Source organism: Psammomys obesus, unplaced genomic scaffold (genome assembly GCF_907164565.1).
Source record: "Psammomys obesus unplaced genomic scaffold, mPsaObe1.curated_primary_1811, whole genome shotgun sequence".
Taxonomy (NCBI): Eukaryota; Metazoa; Chordata; class Mammalia; order Rodentia; family Muridae; genus Psammomys; species Psammomys obesus.
Genome location: NW_026587382.1, coordinates 1,455,230 through 1,482,410, shown reverse-complemented (window position 1 = coordinate 1,482,410; position 27,181 = coordinate 1,455,230). Strand labels below are relative to the sequence as shown.

Genomic DNA, 27,181 nt, shown 5'->3' with positions numbered 1-27,181 from the left:
TTAATTTTCTACCAGGAGATCAAAGGTGAGTGGTGAGTTTGAAGAGGTCACTGAGTCTGCGGAGAAAGATCTGAATACTTGGGAAGAAGTGGCAGTGGTAGCTAGCTGTGGGCAGGCTGAGGAGGGCTGCAGCAGAAGGGCAAACTCACAAAGTTCAGTACTGGCCACTGCCTATGGTTCGACAACAGGAAAGCTAAACCTGGCTGTGGCTGGATAAAGCAGAAGGAAACGTAAACCAACACCCAGAATGGCTTACATCAAACTGGATCCCCAGGTAATTCACGGTGATCTCAATGCCTCTGGTGACAGGGTCAGTTTTCCCAACTCGATCAAGAACAATATTGATGGTTGCCTGCAGAGACAGAACCTTCCATTAGAACCTGCCCAGCCAGAAGGCCTGACTCTGATGCTGGGGCCCACACGGTGGGGGGAGAGAAGCAAGCCCGTACAGAGTCCTTTGACTGCCGCACATGCCCATGTCACATGTGCCTGAGCACACACAAAACAAATGTAATTACAAATTTAATTAAAGGCTAAAATGATTCCACACAAATTAATGAACCTATCTTACAGGTTGATGTTTGCCAAAATACAATTTAATTCTCCTCCAGTCTAAACCATGAAGAGGAAATCTATTTTGTCCACTCACACACACAGGCAAATAAGCCTCTATTTATTTTCTATAAAGAGCCAAGGGCAATAAAGCATATGCATTCCATGATTCAGAAGTCAGGAAGTCAACATTCTGGTAAATGAAGTTAGAGTGTGAACGCTGTAAGAGCACAGACAAAGGAATATGGCTGTTGAGCTAACGAGAACACATGGAATGAAAGTCGCCCATTTAATCCCAGTGGACACAGTTTAAAAAATAGGAAGGCAAGAAGAGGTTTGACAAATGCCAAGACAACAGCCACACGGAGCTTTAAATCTAGCCATCATCAACACACTAAATGTAAAGAGTCTAAATCATGGGTCAGCAAACGCAACCACTGTCGTATGACAGCAGCCATGACAATAAAGGAATGGGTTTGGCTCTGTGCCCGTAAAACCTTATTTACAAAGTGTTGGTATAATGTTCTTTTGGAATGTATACACCTTACCCTGTTCATTCAAATGCTGATTTCTCTCCCCTACTCTCTGGTTTCAACCCAGACATTGCACTGTGATACTTATTCTAAGCATCACCTGTCTCAACTTTGTGTAAACATACAAAATAAAACAACCAGCCACAATGTTGAACAATGGAGAGGAAGGAATAGGTGGGAGAGGGGAGGAGCCAGAGGACAGGAAGATGTGGGAGGCAGAGGAGAGAGAGAGCAGAAGCTGGGAGAGCAGAGGCTGGAGGAGAGGTCTTGGAACAACGTGGAGAAATTGACCAGACCTAATATATCACAAAAAGCAAGTATAATGTGGGAAATCTGAATGGTAGAAACGACGTGGGCTTGGAGGCTTAGGATGGAACTACTATTGCCCAGCTTTGTGATCTAGGTTAACTAAATAAATCCCAGTCTCTGTATGGTGATTTGGTTATACAGCTGTTTAGGATTAACAGCAGCGTTTCTAAAAGATCTATCTATAGTAAATATTAACGATTTATACAACAACAAAGGCAAAGCGGAGCTGTGTTCTGTGGACCACGGACTGATAATCTGTGGTTTAAACACACCAGTTAAATGGCAGACTGTCAAACTGAATTAAAAATAAAAAATCAAAACCTGACCATAGTGTATGTTGTCTATAAAAAATTCACTTTAAACATAAAGATACAAACAGATCAAATGTAAAAGGCTGGGAAAAGATTTCACAGGAGCATTAACCAGATAAAGGTGAAGTGTCTCTATTAATATCAAATAAGCACTTCACAGCAGAGACGTTGCCAGTGCGGTTAGAGACACAGAGGGTGTGAGGTGATTCTAGACGTGTACAGCCGATAAAAAGCTGCCGTGGAACCCATTATTATGCATCTCAAAATGTCTGGTAGAGAGGAATTACGATGAAGGAGCAGCGGGCGCAGACGGCGACGGCTCCTCACCCTGAAGTGATCGCTGCTCAGTGCACCCATAGTCACAGCATCGACTCCCTCACACAGTCTGCAAGGACGTGTCACTCAGAAGAGCAATAAAAAGGCACGAGAGCTGACCGTGGTGGCACAAGCCTGCAATCCCAGCACGTGGAAGCCAGGGGCAGGTGAGTCTCTATGAGTTGAAGGGCAGTCTGGTCTACATAGTGAGCTCTAATTCAGCCATGGCTACACAGTGAAACCCTGTCTCAAAACAAATAAAATCAAAAAATAAACAACAAAAACAAAGCTTCAAAGTAGAGGAAGCAGAGCGCTGGGAAGAGGCTCAGAGGTGGAGAAAGCTGGCTGCTCTTGCGGAGGACCCAAGTTTGGTGTTCGAACTATGTCAGTGCCTCACAACCACCTGCAACTCCAGCTCCACAGGAGTCCAGTGCCCCTCAGCAACACAGGCACCTGCACACACCCCTAAAAGGAGTAAAGATGGACCCTAAAAATACAATAAGCAAATACTGATAGGAAAACCAAACCAAACCAAATCCAGAGACAGATTTGTTCCCTTAATAACTGACAAAATAAGAAGCCCGGGCCTGGAGAGATGGCAGCAGTTAGAGCACTTACTGTCTTGCAGAAGACCTAAGTTCTGTTCTCAGCACCCACATCAGGCAGCTCACAACCTCCTGTAACTGCAGTTGCAGGGATCCAGACCTCTTCTGGCCACCATGAGCACAAGCATGCATGTGGTGCAGCGTGCAAGCCAAGGACCCAGACACGTAAATAAGTAAAACTAGGGGGAGTCAGAAAGTTGAAAAAGGGCTATAGGAAACCTTAATGATACAGTGGCTCAACATTTATAGAACATTTTGGGCAATAAAGACTGGAATGTTCTACAGATGGTCAATAAGGCATTCTACTCAAGGGAATGTTTAACACCCACTATGCTGAGCTTAGTTGACTGTCTTTCAAATTACAAACCATATGTTCTTAGTACATGGAATCAAAGAGAGAATGATATCTGGAAGAACTCCAGATACTTTTTGGAGGTAGGTCTCAAGTAGCTCATAGTCTAGAGCTCAGGTATGTAGCTGAGGTCGACCATGAACTTCTTTCTGATCCTCTTGCCTCCACCTCCCAGTTACTGGAAGTTATTTTCTCAGATGGGGGATGAAATGAGAGCCATACCTAAGCTGTATGAGTACACAGCTTGGGCTGAGCCTAGAGTGTTTCTTTCTCTGTTCTATATATCCTTAGGTCTAGGCCTAGAAGCTTCTAGCCTCCATACAATCTAATATTTTTGCTAACCTGAATGCTGAAGGCTTCAGCTTCCAGCCCTGCTTCTGCTAACCTAGGCCTACAATGTTTCAGCCTCCGAGACTTACTGCTAAATAAGCTCACCCTTTCTAGCTCTTCCTGAACTCTCCTTGCCTGGTTCAACTCAGTTGTTCTGGCTCCTCTCCAAGATGACTGATTCAAACTGGCCTCTCTTGGCTTCTCGCTAATTGCTCTGCTTGGCCTCATCCTAACTTTGGCAATATGTTCTAATCTTATGGCTCCTTATCATTCTCTGCCTCGATCGGTGTTCACCTGTGTCTAGCTTGTTCTCTCTGTAACCTGTCCCTGTAAACTGTTCCAGTACACACTGCCACACACACTACTACTCTTCTCTCCCTGAGCTGCTCTTGAGCAGCCTGTTTCTTGTGCTGTTCTTGTGAGAGTTGGGCATATCCTATCTCTGGATCATCCTGTCAAATCTTTCTCTGCTTTGTCACTTTGCCCTTCAATTAGACACTTTCAAACTTGGCTGCTTCCATGTTTGAACCTTACCTTCATTGTTAGGGATTAAAGGTGTGTACTAAGGGCGTGTCTATATTAGAGTCAGATCATGCTGTAATCCAGGGCGTCTCTGCATTCTGGCTGGAGCTTGTAGACTAGGGCTTTGGCTGTGAGCCCTTGCCAGGGCAGCTATGTTGTCGGATTGAAATTCCTCTACATGGATGCATAGACATGTGCCACCACACATGGATCCCACAGTGCTGAGACTTGAACCCAGGGCTTTATGCATTCTAGGCAAGCACTCTACCAAATGAGCTACATTCATAACCCCTAGGTACTTCATCACATACTTCTAACTGCACTGCGACAGAGAAGAAATCAAGAAAAAAATCAGAAAGCATTTGGGACTGACAGATGTACACCACAGTGAAATGCAGTCAAAATGGCACCTAAGACATTTACAGCAAAGAACACCTTTGTTGGAAACATCTCCAAAGACCTTCATTTTCATCATAAGAGCTGACTCCAAACAACAAACGAGAACAATGAAGAGTGCACACAAACCAGTGAAATAGGAAGCAGAAAAATGTTAATGAGTCCCAACTGGATCTCTGAAAAGATCAAAAATCAGTAACACTCTATGGATCCAATAAGAAAGAAGAAAAAGAGGAGGAAAGCTATGAATTATCAAGATCAAGAATGAGAGAGACCACCTCGCCATTAGGAGGGTTACGACAAAAGACAAGTGCAGCGAGATGGCTCAGCTGTAAGACCTCTTGGCTGCACAGCCTGACCATCTGAGCTCAAACCCGAGAGCTCACGTAAAAAGTCGGGTACAGTGGTGCACAGCTGTGCGCCCAACACTCCTTCTGCAGGGGGGAGGCAGACAGAGAATTGTCCGAATGCACACATCAGCAGAAACAAGAGACTGTCTCAATACAAGGGGACACTCATAAAAGTCCTCTGCAAACGCATCAGTGAGAAACTCAGAGCCCCCAATTTTTGTCAGTGTCACATTAAGGAAAGGTATCAGAGTACTTCCTCTTGGAGTGACTTAACCTAGAGAGCCTGAGTCTGAATTCTCCACTTCTCTCCCTTGCCTTTCGTCTCTCTGTAGCTTATGGTTTCTGGTCTGCCCTTTGTATGAGTCTGAATTTGTGCCTGCCTGACTTTTGTCTTATCTGTCCCTAACAAGGGCTTTGCTCTGCATTTACTAAGCAGCACAGAAAGCCTCACATGGGAAAGGAATTGGGGGTATTCTACAAAATTTCTTTTTCCCCTTCATTTTTTGAGACAGGGTTTCTCTGTGTAGCCCTAGCTGTCCTGACTCCCTGTTTGACCAGGCTGGTCTTGAACTCACAGATTCACTTGTCTCTGCCTCCCAGTGTTGGGATTAAAGGTGTGCCCAGCTCTCTACAGAAACTTTTAACAAAGATTTATAAGATTGCATTTTACTGACTCCAACAACCACAACACTCAAATGTTACCAAGCAGTCTCTGTATGTTGCTTTCAACATATATGGTGAGTATGCATTTCATAAGCTTTTCAACTTATTTGCTGCTTTTGACAAATGACTATCACAGCACAGATACAAACACACATGCATTGCTTTCTGGGTCAGGGGCAGGGAAGAATGCACCAATGAACTACAGCTATGCATTAGCTTAGTTTATAAAAGCTGGTTCCCGGGGAAACTCAAAGCAAGTAAGGCTAGTTGTTAAATTGTTCTCTTAAAAGCTGCTCAAGCAATCAAGTCAGCAGTCTTAAGTGACCTCGAGGTACATTCCTAACTGGGCTGTAAGGTCCACCACAGCTGCAGTCTCTTAGAATGTAAGGGGTGTTTTCATAAGACTCTATCACCAGTCTTCTTACGTCCTCACATATGTATGTAAAGTGTAAACACACACACACACACACACACACACACACACACACACACACACACAGGAGGGGGTTGAAAAATAGAAGTGCTGTCTGCTGACTCAATCCCATGTGGAACTGAGCTCACGTGTTAGTCAGGCCTATGCAATGTATGCTACTCCCGGGAAAAGTCACCCAACTCCGGCCATTAAAAACACAGCTGATGGCCAGATGGTTCAGCGGGGGAAAGTGCTTGCCGCTTACAAGCCTGAGGACTCAAGTCTCATCCTAGAACCCCCAAGCTGGAGAGGACGCCTGAATCTGTAATCCCTGCATTCCTCTGCCAAGATAGGAGTGGATTCTGAGAACTGCCTGAAGCCAGCCAGCTTGGCGTCCTCAGCTTGTAGCTGCCCCAACACAGTGGAAGGGGAGAACTGACTCCTCAGAGTTGTTCCCTGAGCTCCACATGTGAGCCTGCACTCACACATAACTTCACTGTTACTAATAAACACTTTTTAAATTGGGTTCATTAGTATTTACTAATAAACAATAATAACGATAATTATAATAACAATATACATACCATGAAAATTTTCCAGACACAGTAAATAGAGAAAAAGTAACCCAGGAAGTTAAAATACTTCCCCTTGAATGTTTTGGAGTATTCAATTCTTTCCTAAGGAAAACCAAACACAAACGTGGTTTTAGCAAAAGGTAAACATTTTCAGCAAAAGCATTCCTACGAGGCGGAGTCAACATGACACACGCTAACACATTAAGTGATGCTACTAGGGGCCGACCTGAAAGTCAGCGTGCTGACTTTCAGCCAGAGGCAAAGCAGCCCACGTCTGTGAGCTTCCTGTCTCCACAACTCTTAGGAATATGTTCAAACCTTCTCCGTACAGTTGAGGAACTGAGTCTTAGAGGTTCAACAACTCACTCAGGGTCAGGTGCTAAGTGGGCTCAAGCCTGTCCCCAAAAGCACCCTCTACCCTCTACCTGGGAACTCACGCTCAGAAAAGGTTAGGGTAGTCTGTGTATTTAAATCATACTGGATTTTAGGTGTGCCTCTGGAAGTCGCCAGTAAGGTAAGTACCTGTCACTTTTGTGACTGGGCTAATCTGTAAGACAGTAAGAACCAGGGGAGACCATCTTCATCCAGGAAGGATGTGGATTTCAGCAGGAAATGGAGTGGGCCAGCCGCCCTCCTATTCTTTGGCTGAGCAGGGATGATTTTGCCAGCCACAGGAGTGATTTCATAAACATAAGCCTCTTTTGTAAAGCCAGTGGGCTACCTAGGAGCACTGCCTGCTCACGGAGCACCAACAGGCCCTGAGGTCTCATCCTCTCTTCAATCATGTGGGCAAACCAATAGCTGTCTCCTTGCTCTGTACCTTAGTAGCATACAGATCAGCTGTTTCCAGAAAAAGCTGCCTGCTTAGTTCTTCCAAAGCATCTACTTCCTGTTGGATAAGAGTCAGATCTGGCAGAAAGCGGGCATCAAGGTTTAAATCGCAGACACAATTCAGGAAACAGTGGGAAGAAAAGATTTGCTGTCATATAGGGCAGAAGTTGGGAATTGCCTGTTATCTTTAATTTCCCGCCTCAGCCAGTACTCTGCTTCAATGCCGTGTTCCTAGCCCGCAGAGGTGTGAAGGAACGCCCCATGAGCATCTGCCAGCTGGAGTCTCAGACAGGCTTGTTTTTTGCTTTATTTATCTATTAAGTCAAATTCAGTCTCCCCGCCTCAAGCAGCGTATGCCACCAAGACCTACAATACAGCAGTTTTACGCTACCCGAGTGACACTGTTAGGGAAAGGCACACGGCACCGTGGTCCCAGCCCCACCAGGCTGGGCTTTAGGCACTGCCGCCTTTAGTTCTTCCAGAAGCTTCTTTTACTTCCCACAATCCCACGAAACAGCTGCTACCCATTTCTCAGACAAGGAAAGAGGCTCAGAGAGGTAAACGGCTTGCTCCATGTATGTACCAGGCGTGGATGCACAGTGCCAGCTGCCTGCAGCGGAGCCCATTCTTTCCACTGCCAGATGCCACCCTCGGTGCCTCTGAGAGGAGTGCCACTACTCCCCCATTAAAGAAGCAGGAGCTCGGAGTGCTAGAAGCATCTTGATACCTTGTTGATGTAGTTCTTAACCTACACTTGGGTTTTTATGTGTTTTAAAGTAGTAAAGATGTTAAGACAGTTACAGTAATTAAAATCATCTTTCCTCTGTGAAATCAACAAGCGCCCTTCAGTTCCTCCCCTCAACAGCAGCTATCAGCAAGGCCTATGGCACTCAGCATCAGAGAGCAATGGTCACAGGTCTCTGGTTCTCGAGTAGAGAGTTAGTGCCCCAAGAGGCTAGACTCATTGTTAGCACTCTGCCTCGAAACTGGACACAAAGCAAATGCTGCAGGGGTTACATGTTTTTCTTTTTACAGAAAGAGCTTTCTTTTAAGTTCTGTGTATGTATGTATGTGTGGGGGTTTATGAATATGAGCGCAGGTGCCCTCAAAAGGCCGAGGCGTTGGATCTCCCTGGAACTAGTTACAGGTGGCCGTGCGTCACCTGACATGGGTGATGGGAAAGGAACTCAAGTCCTCTGCAGGGACAGTGCACTCTCAGTTACTGAGCCACCTCTCCAGCCCCAGTTACCCGCTCTCTTCTCTCTGCTGCAGTCACCTTGGCTTTCCCCGCCTAATCAGCATGTGTGCCATGACCCATCACGACAGTCTGCACCCTCTCCACACAACTGGGTGAAGAAGAGGAGTATGTCATGTCATCTCTGCCTTCAGTTTTGACCTGAAGGTTGGGGGTTGAGGTGGTAACACACAGATTTGGTCACCCCCCTATGGGAACTAGTCAACCTCCAAACCAGCAGGGCCAGAAGCAAACTATTAACCCAGTCACGCTGGTTTCTTAAGGATGTGGAGCGACTTGAAATCTGTGTGGACACTAACTGGGTTAGGAGTGGATCCTTGCCACCACACAGGGGAACCAGCCGCTGTCCTAGGGAGCCGCTGTGCCCTGTGGTATCGCAGCCACAGGAGACAGGGCAGCATAGCAGAACAAGTCATAAAGCAGAGGGTAGCTCTGGTCCTACATCTGCCACAAGTCACCATGCGGCTTCACCTCTGGGTCTGTTTGCTCATCTGTGAAATGAATGACCTGATAGGTTCTCTCCAGCTCGGAGACAATGCTTTTGTGGCTAGGTCCAAGCATAGGAAAGATGATGGCCCCGCTGTACTTCCTATGACAGTGCTGGCCAGCGGGACCCTGGGGCCGTCAGGAGCCCTCGGGGACTAATCCAGCATTACTTTTTTCCTGCCCCTGGTCCAGAGTGGAGGGGAAGAGCGAAGCAGAAGACAAAGGATACTTTCGCTCCCTGGGGCTGAGGCAGTAACGCTCCTGAGCATGCCCCAGAGTCCTGACGGCTTGCTCTGCACCTCCCCTCGCTGGAACATGGTTCTCCGTGCCACGGCCATCCTGAAATAAAGACGACAGGAGCCAAGTCAAAAAGTGTGACTCGCACCCTCATCTCTACCTACCAGTGTCGCAACTGTGTCTCTGCTGGCTCACGAGTTATGACATGTGAGGACAGGCTCTGCCAATTGAGAGCCGAGAGACCTAGTTCACTTTCTCACTCTGAACGGTTGTAAGGATTGATGAACTAATACCGTCAACCATGTCCCACCATCTCTTAGTATCTTTAACCAACAAAGTAGCTGACAAATAAGAACCAGGTACAGAGGAGGAATACAAGGAAAAGTGGATGACAAAAAGGAAAAAGGAAGACCGCTGGATCTGGAGCTCCAAGGGTTATATGCTGTCTGACGTCTATGGACTTGGACTCGGGTCCTACGCAACCACAGAATGCGCTCTTCATTGTTGAGCTCCAGCCCAGTGTCACCGTTTTTGAGTCATCCTAACTGTACATAGTCACCTTAGTGTGGTTTTAAGTGCATGCCACTCCTGCTGAGTGTCTTTCCATGAGCCCGATGCCATCTGGTTTCTGCCCATATTATGATCGTACTGTTGTTTTGAATGTGGACTTTGGAAATTTTTTCTTTTTGAAAGTCTATATAGTAATCTTTTCCCAAATACTTCCTTCTGTCTGCAGCTTGTCTTTCCTTCTTCTTTATAAAGTCCTCTGTGATGCAAGTTTTAATTTTGGTGGGGTCCAGTTTGTTCACATTTCATTGTATGGAGTGTATTCTAAGTAATTAGAATTTTTGCCTGTTTTTAGGTCTCAAAGAGTCCCTAAAATTTCTTAGTTTCATTCTGTACATCCAAGTTCAAGGTCTGTTTTGAATTCATCTTTCCACATATTGTGAAGCTCAGATTTGGATTTTTTTCAGGAGAGGAGATCTACAGACTTACTGTTTCAGAATCATTTTGTAAAATACTCATTTCCACCAAACTTTTTCTAAATTTGCAATTTTGTTTTATCCCTATTTCTTTCACAAACTGTTATTTTTTTTTTTTTTAATTCCTTTGAATGTATATAAGCTAGCTGTGTTCAAATCTTGGCTAACTTTTTTCTCACCTGTTTTATTGTCTGCCCTATGAGATGTTCAGCTCTATAGGGCAGAGAACGGGTACCCAGCATGGAGCAGGTATCTGGCAGGTACTTCAAACATGTCAGGATACAGCAGATGGCAAAGCACTGTGCAAATGTTGGCGGGGGGGGGGGGGGGAGGAGAACGGGGACACGGACACAGACCCAACAGTTCTCGATAGGTTTCAGTTAGAGATGCTATTCTCTCACCCTTGCTCAGATGTAGCCATCTGAGGACTGAAATCTCAGGACAGCACTGGTCTGGACAAGGCTTCTCAGAGCTAGGTCCATGCGAAACCTCTCTATTGCCTGGGACATCAGCTGAGTGAGAAACCTAGATGAAACCACACAGGTATTCAGGGCACTGAGAGCAATGGGCCTGGCCAGAATCGCCTCTAAGAAACCTGCCATAGGTCTACTCAATGAGCATCATGAGGGCGGGTACATTTCTGTAGTTTTGGCCTTGGCATTTTTCCACTGACTTGAGGAACCTAAGCTGAGGTTTATTTTTCCCTTTTCCTTTTGATTTTTTTGAGACAGGGTTTCTCCCTGGCTGTCCTGGAACTCACTTTGTAGACCAGGCTGGCCTCAAGACTCACCGAGATCCATTTGCCTCTGCCTCTACCTCCTAAGTGCTGGGATTAAAGGCGTATTCCACCACTGCCTGGACTTTTCCTTTTTTTAATGTTTTATTCTTTGTGAATTTCACACCATGTACCCACTCCCACTCATCTCCCTGTCCCTTCATATCTGCCCTCCACCCTTGCAACCTTCCCCCAAAAGAAAAAAAAAATCTCACTGTGGGAGCTGTAGTGTGTCACAGTGTGTCCCACAGTGTACCCTTTGCCCATACTTTGCTCACAAATGTTCACTGCCATGAGTCACTGGGCTGATTCAAGAGCTGTAGAGGAAAGTTTTGGTGTCGTTAAAAACTCAGTTATGTAAACATGTTTTTGTTTATCCCAGGTGTGGATATGGGGCTGCTCCAGACTGTCCACAGCAGCAAACTGCCTCCTGCAGCTCGGAGGGGGCATGGTCTTTGCCAGCTGGCGATAGTTTAATTCTGAGGACTCTGGAGAGGGAGTGAACCCCAGAGCGGGGTGGGGCGTGGCTCCCAGGAAGATCGTGGCTGCTGCTTTTCCTATGCTGCTCCTGGTTGCGTTGATGCAGCTTGACTAAAAGCTGGAGATACCCTGAAACGAAGATTGGCCTTGCCCCAAGGAACGTGTCAACCCTAATCAGCAGGAAGTAGCTAAAGAGAACTACGTCCCCTCTCCCCACTAACCTTTCTCTCCTACCTGGTGTTGGGGTATTGGGAGGGGCAGGGAGGAAGAGGCATAAGAAACTAGACTAAAGTAGAGTTTAAGAACCAGGGCCTTAAAGGCCTTCTGCTACACCATCAGTGCTGGATCCTCACAGGGACTCCTCTCAGATACCCTGTTGTTGCCCTGTGTCATGGAGATCCTGTGGCTTTGGATTATATGACCAGCCCCTTCAGTACATCGATGAGGTAGTTATTGGTGTGGCCCAACACAGAGCCCTGGATCTGCTTGCTGGCTCTCCCGCACCCACACCATAGGCCAAGCTCTCCAGTGTGGCCTGGCTCGCTCACCCAATGCTACAGCTGGCAAGGGGCTGTAGGCTTAGAGTTTTCAACAAACCTACTTTATTTTGGGTTCTTAAATGCTTTTACCTCCCTACCAACTCACTAACCAGAGGACGGGGAGAAAGAAGATTATTAGGGAAAGGGGTCTGTAGAACTTTTTAGATGTCGTTCCTTGGGGTGAGTCCACTCTTCACTGTCTGGGTACCAGCAGTTCAGTCCAAATGCCAACACCAAACAGCAACACGAAACCGAGTGACTCCACTGAACTGGAACAAGTCAGCGAAAGCCCCAAGACTAGGCTGTTTAGCCCTGAGAAGTTCTCTGGAACGTTTATCTTTGTGAAGTGAAATGTCAAAGAACAAAGACCAGTGAAGTAATATTGATCCAAAAAGCATTGTCATACTGTCTGTGGGCTTCTATATATCTTCTCTCCTCAGAGTCCATCCATGGATGTTCTCAGCTGGCCAAAGTCACACCTTTCAAACGAGACAGCTCACAGCAGCAAAACATCACATGCCCTCTCACAAGACAGCTTCCAGCAAAACATCACATGATACAACGGAGTCTTCAAAGAAACCAGGAACTTCCACTTCAAGGGGCAGACTCAGCTCTCCTGCTCTCCTGTCCTCGGGGCTGGCTCCCTCGCACCCATGCCAGCACGACCAACTATATTGTGCTGTCCAGGTGAGGTTCAGGCCCACTCTCCCAAGTGGTGCAGCAGGCAGGGGCTGTGCCAGCTGTCCCACTCTCACGCCCTTGGGCTAGCTTACCTGCACCCCCACTGACAGAGTCAGCTCTACTGTGCTACCCAGGCAGATGCAGAACCTAAGTGCTGCAATGGCTAAACTGCCTGGACCTATTTGGAGTTAGTTTCTTTCCTTCATACTTTTTTTGTTGTTTTCTGAGACAGGGTTTCTCTGTGTAGCCCTGGCTGTACTGGAACTCAACTTTGCACAGGCTGGCCTTGAAGCCAGAGATCTGCCTGCCTCTGCCTTCTGGGTGCTGGAATTAAAGGCGAGCACCACCAATGCCTGGTGGCTGGAGTTTGTTTCCTTTGCCCAATTTGTATGCTGAAATGCTCACAGGCTATTTCTTTACAGCTGAGTTAGAGTTCTGGATGGAGACTTGCTCTTGTGGATGTAAGTGACTGCTGAATCTTTTCCCCCTGAGAACGTACCTGCAGACAGCTAGCTCACCTAGGCTCTGGCTGGAAGTCCATGGAGCCAGCACCAGCTACTGTTTCTGCTTAGGTTCACCTTTAAGCTGCTGCTCCTTTAGCCTGCTCTATGACCCCCTCCTCCCACTGCCCGACCCCTCCTGAGCTGAAGCTTCCCTGAGTCAGTGCTTAACGAAGGACATCGTAAGATTCTGTGGCCCACTTTATGACCCACTCACTGCGGTTCTTTCCCTACAGGATCTCTCCCAAACTTCTGATCTCCACGCCAGTCCTGAGTTCTACCTTCTTATACCGCACTCCAGAAGGCCTTTTCTTCTGTCATCCAAATGCGTGCCCACCAGGCACAAACGTTGGGCAGCCATTCAAAGACCAAGAAAACCTGCATATCTAAGAGGCATGTGCTGTTCAGTAAGAAGCTCTGTGGGCTCTTTGGTGCTTCCTATGTGCCAAGATGTTGAGTGGTGAGGAGGGATCTGGGGGAAACGGACATTTAGATTGTGGATCTTGGCCCTCTAGCATCCTGGACTCCAACACTGGACTTTTAATTTCCAAGTATTCTGCTAATCTGAACTCCATGGAACAACTTAGACAATAAAGCCAGAAACTTCCAGCAGTTACTTAATACTCTTCTCAGCTTCTTTCCTTGCCTGCTCCTGTTCATTCCCCGGTGACTTTAAATGCTTGTCCTTAAGATTCTCTGCAGAAGCCACTGCTTGACTCACACTGCCAGACCCGAAGTTTACTCTGCTACTGACTCAGAGCAGTGAGGGCTGATGCTCACATTTCATGTGAAATGCATTTTGTCCCCATCAGTTTGAAAAGGACAGAATAGCAGCACCTCAAAGGAGAGGTTAAGACTTTTCCCCATGTATACCCCACAGCACCCCATTTTGTCCACAACAGATACTGTTAACATTCTTGCAGGCCACTGTTAGGTCAAACGAACAAACCCCTCCCAGCTGTGGGTATCGGCTGAAAGGTTGTTCTATAGTGTGCTAAGCGGAGGTCCAGTGTTAGCTGTTTGTATGCTGTACTGGGACAGGCTGTGCTAGTCAAGTCCAGGTGGGAGGCCAATCCCCTGAGAGCCTATCTAGTCAAGTGACTCTCACAGGACCCAAACCAGCCCCGACCCCGGCCAGACAAGAGTTTATAGAAGAACTGGGTGGTAATGTGCCTGTGTCAGAGCCAATTCGTAAGCACAGCTAGTATAAGATGGGTGAGAGTGTCCATCTCCAGCTGCCTCGGGCCTGATTCCACCTTCAATGTCAACTGTGCCTTTTCATTTCTAGAAGAAATATCACAAAGGGAGAATAACCTCGGGGGCCAAAATAATATAATTCATATATATAAGTATATGTATTGTATATACACATACATTTCACTATTGAAAAGTCTTCTTAAAAAACCTTACATTTCTATAGATTTATGTACAGAACATAAATAACATATATTTAAGTAAAAATAAATGTTTAGTCACATGTCTACCGTTCATACCTTAGTAGAGTCACGTACAAATGGAGACAAATATTCCTAGGTAAATTGACGCCTTCCTTGTTATTCTAATGTCTATTGCTACCTCTTCCTTCCTTGACTTGACTATGGATCAAACTATACAAATGTGTTGAAGGGGGACTGGAGAGATGGCTCAGCGGTTAAGAGCACTGGCTGCTCTTCCAGAAGTCATGAGTTCAATTCCCAGCAAACACACAGTATCTCACAACCACCTAGGCTGAGATCTGTATAATCTTAAAAAAAAAAGTTCTCAGAAATGTGTTGAAGGGGGGAATATGAAAACTACTTGTCATTTGCAAACTATTATCATTCACATGTGGATAAGGGCAGGCTAACAAGCTTCATGAACATGGGGTATATGGTATCCAGCAGAGACTGCTTCCTAGAGTTAATAACAAAGGATTACTACAGATTATTAATAAGGTCATATTGGTCTTTGCTAGGTATGACCCACTGTTCTTAGAGTCTCATTGCATGTGACAGGCTTCTGCCACATAGTTCACACTCACTAACATGTACTATGTATTCTAGGCAGGCTCGGAACTCGATCCTCCCACCTCTGCCGCACATGTGCTGCCCACTTGGCTTATTTCTTCATTTATTTTTTACATATTAGGAAACAAAGACACAATGCCTAGTTCAAGGTCAAATTATAAGGTGTAGACAAAAGATCCAAATGCAGATAGTCTGATTTCAGAAGGCTTTCTTTGTAGGTCTACTGTGACATAGATTTCTATAAAAATGCCACTTTGAAAACATGTATTTTAGAAGTACATTTTTGGGTAATTTTTATGTAGCTTTTCACTTTGTTTTATTTTTCAGACTGAAACATTCTATTGTAGAAGAAAGGGTCTCAGAGCTTATGAGATTCAGAAGATAAAGACTCAATGAAGTCTCTCCTACAGTTTACAGAAGTGCTGAGCAACTGTTGGAAGCAGGAGAGACAGAGAGAAAGAGAGAGAGAGAACGGCTGCAGGGTTGGGGCTCCCGCGTTGGAACCTGCATGAGGTGTCACCCACACTGTGGGTTTTCCAGTGAAGTAACTGCCCAAGTCACTCATGTTCCTGTAAGTATTTCAATAAATCCACAGGATCACCAAGCTGGACTTGGGTGAAATCCTTTCTCTGCTGTCACTGCACTCTCTATCTGGGGTAGACCAAAAAGCAAAAAGCAAAACAAACAAACAAACCACTATAACAGAAACAAAAACAATGGCTGGAAGATTTAAAGGATTCTTAGGTAGTTGGAGAAAAAGAAGTTGAAAAAAATCTAAATCAAGCAAGGAAAACTGTAAAACTGTAGGGCAACAGCCTTAAAGTACCCATCCTTGTCCTCTGCACAGTGACATTAAATAAATGTGGGAAAAAACAAATAAGCATGGTGGTGTCTTTAATCCTAGCACTTGGGAGGCAGAGGTAGGTGGACCTCTGTGAGTTTGAGGCCAGCCTGGTCTAGAGAGTGAGTCCAGGACAGCCAAGGCTACACAGAGAAACCCTGTCTCCAAAACCAAATGAAAACAGAATCCTCCAAATGCCAAACATTAGTCTAACAATTTATCTAAAGAGAAATGTTAAAATTCAGAAAGTAGAACTTGGGAGCCTTCTTCCTCTGAGGCGAGAGTAACCCTTTCTGTAATGAAGAAGAGGAGAGAACCTGCCGGCTCTCAGGCCCTCTGGGTGTGGCCTCACCTTTTCTTTTTGCTTACAATCATGTCCATGGTCTGCAGCAGTCGCCGCTCCAGTGCAAGGATATCCGTGTCAGTCACATTTCTGCAGTGATCAAAAAACATAAAAAAAAAAAAAAAAAAAAAAAAATTAGTGACGTTTTGGGGTCCCACCCTGGGACATCATGCAAGCTATCTGGAGAAGCACAAATCCCAAGGGCCAGCTTTTCTAGAAAACATTAAAATGACTCCATTAAGCTAAGATGCTTGTACTGTCACCTCTTATAGCTACTTTTTCTCTTGTCCTAGGCAGCAGGGGGTAGCCTGTGCTCTCAGTCTTTCTTATCTTTGACCTAGATACATTTAAAACATATGGTTAGTGGCTAGAGCAGCGGTTCTCGACCTGTGGGTCACGACCCCTCTGGCAAACGTCTACCTCTAACTATATTTACATTCTGATTCATAACAGTAGCAAAGTTACAGTTATGAGGTAGCAACTATAATAATTTTATGGGTGGGTCACCGCAACATGAGGAATGGTAACAAAGGTTTGCAGCATTGGGAAGGTCGAGGACCACTGGGCTAGAGAGACTGCTTGGGGTTACGAGTACTGGGCACAGCTGCAGAGGACCTTGGTTCCCAGTACCTACACGGCGGCCCACAAATGTCTGTAACTTCCAGAGCACCTGAGGCTCTTTGTGGGCACCAGGCATATACATACACACAAGCAAACACTCATATACCTACAATAAAAATAAAAGATGCTTAAATTGGCATTGTCTTCTACTATTTGATGTCAAGGAGGAAGCAACTTCCTGCAGTTGGGAGAGGTTCACACTGTCGCCCACTGGAAACATGCATTTAAACAGTGCGTGCATGGGGCATGAAATCTGCCACTTAGAAATAAACAGCCAGAGCTGGTGGCACATGCCTGCAACCCCACTGTTCAGGGGTTGAGGCAGGAGAACCCAGCTTAAAGCCAGTTTGGGCCACCTGCTGAGATACTGTTTCAAAAGAACTGAAAACAGAAAACACCTGCTTAGAAAGGCTTCAGATAAACGCCCATGGACGCAGAGGAAGAGAAGAATAAGCAGCAGCCCTAGATCGACTGTGAGTATTAACGATGTAGCACGAGACACACACTCTCCAGCAACAGTGAAAAAGGACGGAGACGAAGCATGTGTTACCTGAGGAAGTAGGACATGTATGTGTACGGGCAGTTGACAGCACCAAATCCGGAAAGCAGAGCCATGAGAGTCACCCCGATCACGCCTACCCGGCTGATGAGCTGCTCTATGGACAAGATCCCTGAAAGCACCAAAGCCATTAACGCCAGGCGATACACACAGACCGCCTCCACCTGTGCTACAGAAGCAAACACTGTATCCACCAGCATCTTACACAAGCCTATTGAAGCTTCTGTTTTAGATTTATGAGTATTTTGCCTGCATGTGTGTCTGGTACCTGTGCGGGTCAGAAGAGGGCTTAGATCCCCTGGAACGGGAGTTATGGATGGTTGTGAACCACCACATGGGTTCTGGGAACCAAACCCAGGTCCTCTGTAAGAGCAACAAGTGCTTCTAATCACTGAACTGTCTCTCCAGCTGACAAGCGTATTTTAATTATTAATGGAGGCTGCTGAACTTTGCCTTTGTTTATTATCTGAAATGGTGAAACAGATACTGCTGTTTTATTTTAAAATGTAATTAGCTATGCTACATATGCTTCCATTAAAATTGTTTTTAATACTTCAGTAATTTATTTGTTTGTTTGCATGTGTTTGTACTACATTTGTACTACAACGCACATGAGGTTAGAGGTCAACGTTCTCCTTTTGTCGTGTGGATCCCAGGGTGGAACTCAGGCCATCAGGCTCATACCTTGCCCACAGAGCCATCTCACTGAACGGCTATGTGCTTTTAAAAACTACGATCCAAATGAGGGAAAAGTTTTCTTTCTCAAATCCAAGCTTCCAGGCGATGCGTCCACACGCCAAGATGCTGGAGGTGTGGCTGACTGTAGGCACTGGTTCACCCAGCATTCATCCCAACCCTTTTCTGGCTTTTCCTCCTGCGCTATGGGATCTGGAAAGCTCCAAGTTCTTTTCCTTCCCAGATGTTCCTGAAACGAAGGCTCAAATGCTCGGAGTTTGACCAAACTGACACGCCCACATGAGACGTGACCGTGCAGGGTGGTGAGCAGCTGTGCAGAGGCTCGCTGATGGTTCAGCAGGTCAGAGCACCTGCTGCCAGGCCTAACAACCTGGGCCTCCGGGCCCACGTGGTAGAAGGAGAGAACTGGCCCTCGAAAGATGTTCTCTGACCTCCACATGAGCACCTTGGCACCCCCACCCACTCACGAGCGTCAAGGGAAAAGAGTGGGGGCTGACCAGGGAGGCATGCTCTTGAAGAGAAGAGTGGCAGCCCCCAGCCCCTCCTTTTCTGTATTCTTCATGAAGGGCACTGCTTCCTTTGCCATGTGCTCTCACTATAATGTACTGCCTTGCAACAGACCCAAAGGCAGCAGGGCCAACTGACCACTGACTGAAACCTCCAGAACTGGAGCCAAAATCAATTTTTCTGCTTTTTAAGCAGATTAACTCTTGTACAGTAACAGAACACAGACTGGCATTCTATATCATTACCCTATCATTTTTACGCAAACAAACTGGCATTTGATGCCCTTAGAAAGAAGGAAAACTTTTGTTTCAAAGTCAAATGCTTCTAAGAGAAATAACTTACTCTCTTTCCCACAATCCAAAGCTTAGAAAGTTATTATTATTCTTTTAATTAGAAAAATAAACAGCCCTTCTTCCTACTTCCACTCCACTCACCATGCTTTGGGCTGAGGATGGGAAAGGGGTCTCCCAGCTTCCAGAAGAAGTACATAAAGGTCAGCCATAGGAGACAGGAAAAGAGCAGGCGCTGCTTGTGCACTGAGACAGGGAAAAGAGACTGTCAGGGAGGACAGCTACTAAGCAGCTTTATCACAAATATGAGTGTGTGGAATTAGTATGCAAATGCTGGAACTACACAATGCTTGGCAAAGCATTCTTCCCACCATTAGAGAACCTTTTTTTTTTTTGTAAGAACATTTCATATTTTAGTTAAGAATGTCTTCTCTTATCCAGTCTTTAAAAATGTTTTCATTTATTCTTCTAAAACTTCATACAATATATTTTGCTCATATTCTTTTTCCCCTCGACTCCTTCCTGATCCTCCCCTTCCTCATTAGAAAAATGTTGCTAAAATTATAACGTGGACCGAGTTCAAGGAGATATTATAGTAGAAGCAGAAATAACTCTGGCAGGAGACACAATCTTCTCTTTCAGACAGAATTCACTTTATGACTGCTTCAAGGTACGGTGGGTCCCAGACACCAGTATAAAAGAACTACAAAAATGAGGCTCCCAATGCACCCCCATCTCTGTGCTGACATAGAAGGCAAATACTCACACAGCTGGATGTTACTCACGACAAAGTAACCAATGTAGAAAGGCACCATGAAAACCAGGATGAGCAGAATTACACACAAATTCATTTTCCAGTGAAAATAACGGGAGCTGAAATGGACATCAAAGACATGTAGAGGTGAGGCCAGCACTCATTTGTGTAGTATTCCAAAGACTCTTGCTCTTGGACCCTATACCAAGTACAAGCCATCTGGTCAGCCAAGCAGGCTGGTACACCTTTAGCTGGGCACCTTCAATCCCAGCACTCAGGCGGCAGAGGCAAGAGAATCTCTGTGAGATTGAGGACAGCCTGGTCTACATACTGAGTTCTAGGACAGCTAGGGCTACAGAGAGATATCCTGTGTTAACACACACACACACACACACACACACACACACACACACACACACGGTGGCTCCTGCTTATAATCGCAGCATTTGGGAAGAGGAGGCAGAACTGTGAACTCAAGGCCATCTTAGGTGACATTGAAACGTTGTGTCATAAAACAAAAGCAAAACCAATAAAACAAACTATATATAAATTTCTGAATAGTACGTGACCATCTTTTTTTTTTTTTTTTATGTTACCATCTTAACCTGAAATTTCCACCTTTAAAAAGAATGTTAATGTTTCAGTCATGTTCACAGGCAAGATGGATAACATACACACACACCCCCTAAATGTAGTAATAATAATAGAATTAAAGGAAAGCTTGATCCTACACACCTATTAATTCCAGGACTTGGGAGGTAGAGGATCACAAGGCCAGCCTTTGTCACATAGTAAGTACGAGGCCATCCTGGGCTACATGACATCTGTCTTAAAGCCAAACCAAAACAGCGCTGGTGAGACAGTGCAGTGGGAAGGGGCACTGATGCCAGGCCTGATGACGTAAGTTTGAGTCCTGGAACCCACAGGGTGGAAGGAGAGTATGACTCTCAAAGTTGTTCTCTCACCGCCACACTTATGAAGGGACCTGTAAGTGCCTCTCCCCAATTATAAATGCCGTAAAAATTAAATTAAAAGAGCTAAAGGAAAATACATGTTAACAGTAATTCTGAGCAAAAGACTCAGAAATTCTTTTGTATTTTGAGCTTAAGCTCTGACATGGAAAACTTTAATTAATATTTATAGAATGTGTTTTCTCTATTTTTATGCAGGTATGATGGCACATAGCTTTAATCCCAATACCCAGGAGGCAGAGGCAGGTAGATTCTCTATGAGTCTGAGGTCAGCCTAATCTATATAACAAATCCCAAGCCAGCCAGGGCTACATTGTGAGACCCTATCTCAAAATAAGTAAGTAAAAAGAAAATAAGCTTTAAAATGTAGCACTTTTGCTTTTGACAACAGTGTTTTGGAGAAACAATATACCCACTTGAAGTGTACAATCCAATGGCCTTTAGTATATTTGCAGATTTTTGTAACTATCACCTTAATTATTTTAGATATTTTCAAGACCCCATAAAGAGACCTTGTAACCACTAACAGTCACTTTTCATTCCCCTGTTCCCACCGAAGTCAATAACTGAAGTATTTATTTCTATGAACCTGTATCTTTGGACATGTCACATGAATGGAATTGTACCATATGTGATCTGTTGTTGTGCTGAGCTATTTTTACTTAGCACAGGCTTTGCAAGGTTAATCTATGTTACAACATCTATCAATAGATCATTTTTTTAATGGTTGAGTAAAATTTACCCCATTATTTATCAATTCAGCAGCCAATACATATATGACTGTTTTAACTTCAAACTACTACAGTAGTGCTGCCATGGACACTGTGTCAGGTGGAATACGGCCATGCTTTTACTTGTTTTCATGCAGAGATGGACTGGAGTGGCTGGGCCACATGCTGGGGGACACCACTGCAGCCTGCTCGCTGCCCCAGCAGGGTACAGAGTCCAGTTCTGTCTGGCTCTAACACTACTTGCTGCTGTCTGTCTTTTTGGTTATAGCCATCTTGGTGGTAGAACTACGACACCGTGGTTTTGAGTGGTGTTTCTTTGATGGTTAAGGACACTAGCCATCTTTTCATGTGCTTGTTGGCCCCCTGTCTATCGTCTTTGGAGAGATGCCTATTCAGACCTTTTGCCTGCTTTCTGTACTTTGTTCTCCTCTTTCCCTTTTATGGTTCTGGGGGTTGAACCCTGGGTCTCATGCATGCTAGGTGACTACTCTATATGTAACTAAGCGTTATGACCTTTGTATGCTTTTTAACTGCGTTGTTTTACTACTGAATTGTGAGAGCTCTTTACATGTCTTAGAAACAAATTCCTTATTGGGTAGATGGCTCGAAATAATATTCTCCTCTTCTTCGGAAGACTTCGTTTTCGACAGTGTCTTTTCAAGTTTCTAAGTTTAAGTTCAAGCGTCGATACAAAAGTGTGTAAATGGTTGGGTAGCTTGATAGGATGTAGAAAACACAAAATAAATACATAAACTGAGGGAATAGGTTAAAAAAATGACAATAGTAAAAGGCAGCTAAAACTGGGCTAGTCCTGACGGCTGGTATGAAACACAAGTTCTGGAAACTTGCTATGGGTGGGACACAAATTAAACTCTAAATTGTCCAATAATCTATGTGAAATAGATGATTTGATCACACAGATAAATCAGAGTGTCTATAAAAATTGGTCATAATTACACCAATTTATTACCCAGATAATGAATTTCCCCAAATATTCACACAATTTCACTTCCCAATGTCCTGAATGATAATATCCTTTGGAAGGAAACCTGGATGGCTTTGAGAGGCTGTCCTTCTGTTTCCCCTATTCTAGATGGCGGGCATCATGAACAAAGAGCCCATATGCAGCAATGGGCCTACAGGAAGTCAAAGTCACTTAGTGTAGATGTGCTCACTTGCATTGGCAGCTTTTTGCTCTCTGAATCAACCCAGTTAGAAGATCCAGAGAGGCAAAGGAGCTATACAAGCTCCAGGCAATCTAATCTACCCAGCTCTTCAGCAGGCTTCTGGAACATGCTAGGAGGCAGCAGGTTTGAAACCGGAGCGTTACTGATAATCAAGTCAATCACAGGGCTGGAAAGATGCTGTCGTTAAGAGTGCTTATTGCTCTTGCAGAGGACTCAGTTCTGTTCCCAGCACCCACATGGTAGCTCACAACTGTCTGTGACTCCAGTGCCACAGGATCTGATGCCCTCTTCTGGCCAACCTGGGTACCAGGCATATACACGGGACATGTACATGGATGTAGGCAAAACACTTATACACACAAGGAAAGCTAATCACATGTTTTAGCTGGTCTTTTGAGCTGAAGATAAAGTGATGTTCTCTTGAAAAAAAAAAAAGATCCAAACAATACTCTGCATTTGAATAGAGTGCCACACACTCTTTACTTAGAGGCAAGTCAAAGGAATACTCAGATTCAGAGTCAAGACTCTCTTTTGAAAATTTTCACTATTCTGAACCTGGTGAATGCAAGATAGACCATGTGATCAAGGTCCACATTTCTGTCCACAGCTGGGCCAAATGTTAGCGTGAAGAAAAGGTGTGAGTGCAGACATGTTTCAGCCTAAACAAATCTGGTCTCGAAAATGAGCCTAAAGCGGAAACAGACTTCAGCGGCTCTCATTCCTGCACTCTAAAGTAAACTAAGGAATGTGAGATATGTGCGCCAAAGGGACATGGTTCCTAGCTGTGCAGGACTAATTCTGAGTTAGAAGGTCAGCGGCACAGAGTACCACAAAGGGCAGCTGTCTTCTTCCTGCTACTGCTGCTCAGACCAATGGGCCGCAAACTAGGACCTGCACCTAGCAATTTTACAAACAATGCTTCCCTGGGCAGAACCGAGCCCATCTGTTTACACACTATGGCTGCTTCTGCTTCCCAGCGGCAGTTGTGGGTGTGATGCACCCTGTGGCTTAAAAGCATGAAATATTTACTATCTGGTCCTTCATAGAAAAGTTTGCTAAATTCTACTCAGAGAGTAGTAAAACATCCATGTTGTAATGATACAATTTGGCAAACAGCATAAGAATACCTGTCCATTCTCCACAGCTCGTCCAACAAGGTCTGGACTATTAAAAGAACAAGTCTGAAAGCAGGGGAGTCACGGTTCTGCCACCAACACCAGGAGTGACTTTTAAAAACACACTTTCAGAAATATTCTCAGTTTAATTCACTCAACTATGTGTAAAGTTAACCAAGGTAGTTAAAATAGAAGGATTGGGCATCACTCTTCTGCGAAGTCCTTAAATGGCTGAGGAGTTTCGATCTTTTTAAGTCGTAGGCCAAGTTTGCGGGGCACGATTAGAATTCAGCCAGACAGTCTGAGAAACAGAGCGCTGCTAGGAGGGAAGGCTGTCACGCTCAGCAGGCTCCGCAGAGCAGTTATCCCCTGGAGATTCACAGTCTTCAACAAACCTGTTACTAGGTGGCCACAGCCCACACTTCTGGTGAGCACTGTGGCTCCCAGGACTAATCAGTGTCCACAAGGCAGGCAGTTTCCACCAGGAGATGCAGGTGAACCTTCTACTGTAAATGAAAAGCAGCACACTTCTGAGGAAAGGAGGCAGGGCTTGTACTGACCTGCTGTTCAGAACTCCCAAGATTTCAAAGATGATAAGCTCAAACATGGTGCACGAAAATGCAAAAGTCACGGAGAAGACCACCTGCACCACGTACTGCCGCACCTGTTGAAAGCCACAGCGCAGCCGGTCATTTCCGTGCTTCAGACTCTGAGCTGACAGTCTTCTGACGACAGGCAGCAAGCCTGTGCGGAATTCCCAAGTCTCCGCAGAAGAACTCTGGCTAAATCATGGCAGGGCAGCACTTGCCTTTTCCATAATCTCCTTGTGGTGGGAGAATTTAAAGCTCAGCGCCTTGAGTAGCACTGAGATTCCCCACGCCAGTGACCAAAACAAAACAGATCTGCATGCACGCTTAATGCTAAAAGGACTTCTTCAACACTGCAAAACTCCTATCAGCTCCGGAACATTCCCGAGAGGTGAGATAGTACTGAGCTACAATTCTGGGTTCTTCCAGACTGTTCCCCAAACTCCTTAATACAATACATCTTAATATAAAATACCTTAGAAATGCCCCAAGTGTCCAGATAACTAAGTAATGAGAATTAAATTAGAAATGTTCATTACAGGATGTGGTTCTTTTTTGAATCTGAGACTTAAAATAAGAATCAGACTAGCGCTGGGATTTGGGTATTAACTTAAACTTGAAGGCCGGCAACTGCAGACTGAAAGGGAACTTCCGAGGCATTAGAAACGAAAGTCCCTCTGAAATACATGCATCTGCAGTTGTGTGTGGCCCCACCAGGCTAAGGAATGGCCTTCCTTGCTCTTAGCCATATAACTTTTTTTCTTTTAAATCATCTTAACCAGTAGGGCCTGGTGGTAGATGCCTGTAACCTCACCACTTGGGAGGTTGGAGCAGGAGGATTGCTGTGAGTTAGTGGTTAGCCTGAGCTATAGTGTGAGTTCCAGGCCAGTCTGAGTTACACAGTAAGGCCCTGTCTCAAAAATCTATGATATTAAGTTAGTAACAGACAGATAAATCAGTCTGTCACGGAGGCCTGCATCACATGGAGTTCCATAATTGCACATCTTTGTTTTGTACCTGAGGAACTGAACACACTCTACTGTGTGTGTGTGTATGTGTGTGTGTGACAGGGTTTCTCTGTGTAGCTTTGGCTGTCCTGGACTTGCTTTGTAGATGTAGACTAGGCTGGCCTCGAACTTACAGATAGCTGCCTACCCCTGTCTCCCCAAGTGCTGGGATTATGGGCACGCTCCACTGTACCCAGCTCACAATGTATGTTTTTAATGGAACCATTTTTCTTATTCCATTCTAAACAACCTACAGCATACAATGGTTTCTTCTCACCTCATAGTCCTTAAACAACTGGCGCATGAAGAAAAGCCACCCGAATCCAAAAAACAGTATCTAGGGGAGAAGAAAGACAAAATGTTACGATAGATCTTCTTTTTCGCAATATAGAAACTACTGTATGATAAAATGTCTGCTAACTAGAAAGTTATTTTTAGAGATTAAAAATGAGATCCACTTTTAACACTGGAAAGACTCTTACATGCTTTTAGGATTTTTAAATTATTCATTGTATAGAATGAATTTTAAGGGGGACAAAAAAAGGAAATACATGTATTTTCCTATAACGCTATAAACCAGTTTATAAGCTAGCAAACCAGCAAGCGAACAAGGACTCCGATCAGCATCAGGCTGATGCCTTGACCAAATGCCAAGCGAGCAAACCGTGAAGCTTCTAGCTCGAGTGGAGCCATTATCCCCAGAAAAGGATCCTGCTGTGTTTACGCTCCTCATGGCTCTCCCAAGTGATCGCGCAGTGTCTCTGCTGTAAGACTGACTCTACTTACCTGCTTACCTCTTACGCACATGTTCAGGAAAACCGGCCAATCGGCAGTTTCCTTCATATACCAATATGAAGGAAATATCGCAGTGTAAGCCCTAGTGGACCATGCCTCGCCTACCCAGGGTATCTATACAGCCAGCTGTTTCCACAGAGAATACCTATACCCTGCGCCCACGTTACGGCTTTCTCCTATACTTTTTTTCCCCAACCCCTTACTCCAACACCTTCCAAAGTTACAGATACTGTAAAAGCTTTAACTACAGAATGCGCCGAGCATCCAGGGCTGGTCTTCCCACTGTTCTGTTATCAAAGCACAAACAGTAAGAGGGCCAGTAGTGTCCAAGCTTCAAGTAACATAAAAATGGGACGACCACAGATAATGACACTGCTACCCAAAAAGAAGCAAACGCAGAGGGTCCTGCTGGCCAGTCCAAACCTGTGCTTTCACATAGTGCATATGAACACACAGAGACTGTGACAGCAACACGAGACCTGCACAGGTTCAAAGCAGACAAAGTCCTAGCACAGAGTAGCGGAAGTGGACCTCACGTCCCATCTGTAACCAAGAAGCCATCTGCAAGCGACACCTGCCAGGAAAGGAAAAATGTTTTCTCCAATGGAGGTAACTAGGTATATCAGCCACACTCCATGCTTTGTTTTGTTATTTTTTTGTCTTATTGATTTTCTTTTTTTGAGAGAAAAAAAATACGCTGTTGGGTGAGCAGGAAGGTGAGGAAGATCTGGGAGAGGGGAAAGAATATGATCAAAATATCTGTATGAAAAAATTATTAAATAAAAAAAGAAAAAAATTGTGGTAGATGCGTCACATCATTAGAGCTCTCTTAGCAGTCTCTGTGAGAGCAAGGACTGCTGCAGTGTTCTGAAGTCCAGAGGCAGGAGGGGAGCAGCCTGCTCTGGCGTGGGGTCCTCCAATGAGAAGGGCACCAGTGAAGCCGATGCTGACAGCAATAGTGGCCACTGAGCCCCAGTCACAGCAATAGCCAGCTCGAAGCAGGGCTTCTGTGAAATCCTGCTTCTGGGACTGTGAGCCACATGGCATCATCTCTCTGTGTGGGCAGCATAAAGTGGCCCAACGTAGCTTGCCAGGCAGCTCAGAAAAGAAAACCTGGACAGAAAAAACCCAGACATTTTCTAGAAGTAGAAGTCGAACTGACAAGGAAATGGCTCATGG

At 45.1% G+C, this 27,181-nt stretch overlaps 1 protein-coding gene across 2 annotated transcripts in view; it reads right to left on the bottom strand.

Moving 5' to 3' along the window:
• Positions 1 to 27,181, bottom strand: part of Gpr89a (G protein-coupled receptor 89A) — a 40,322-nt gene that overhangs the window by 4,169 nt on the left and 8,972 nt on the right. Inside the window, exons 2-11 of one of the 2 annotated variants that reach the window (XM_055603839.1) lie at positions 25,485 to 25,544; positions 24,174 to 24,277; positions 19,622 to 19,728; positions 19,000 to 19,101; positions 17,354 to 17,474; positions 16,192 to 16,272; positions 9,027 to 9,136; positions 7,046 to 7,134; positions 6,235 to 6,327; positions 257 to 352 (exon numbers count right to left, since the gene is read on the bottom strand). In XM_055603839.1, coding sequence (XP_055459814.1) covers positions 257 to 352; positions 6,235 to 6,327; positions 7,046 to 7,134; positions 9,027 to 9,136; positions 16,192 to 16,272; positions 17,354 to 17,474; positions 19,000 to 19,101; positions 19,622 to 19,728; positions 24,174 to 24,277; positions 25,485 to 25,544 — 963 coding nt within the window. Of the gene's footprint in view, positions 1 to 256; positions 353 to 6,234; positions 6,328 to 7,045; positions 7,135 to 9,026; positions 9,137 to 16,191; positions 16,273 to 17,353; positions 17,475 to 18,999; positions 19,102 to 19,621; positions 19,729 to 24,173; positions 24,278 to 25,484; positions 25,545 to 27,181 lie in introns of those variants that run through there. The other variant, XM_055603840.1, reaches the window with a different exon arrangement.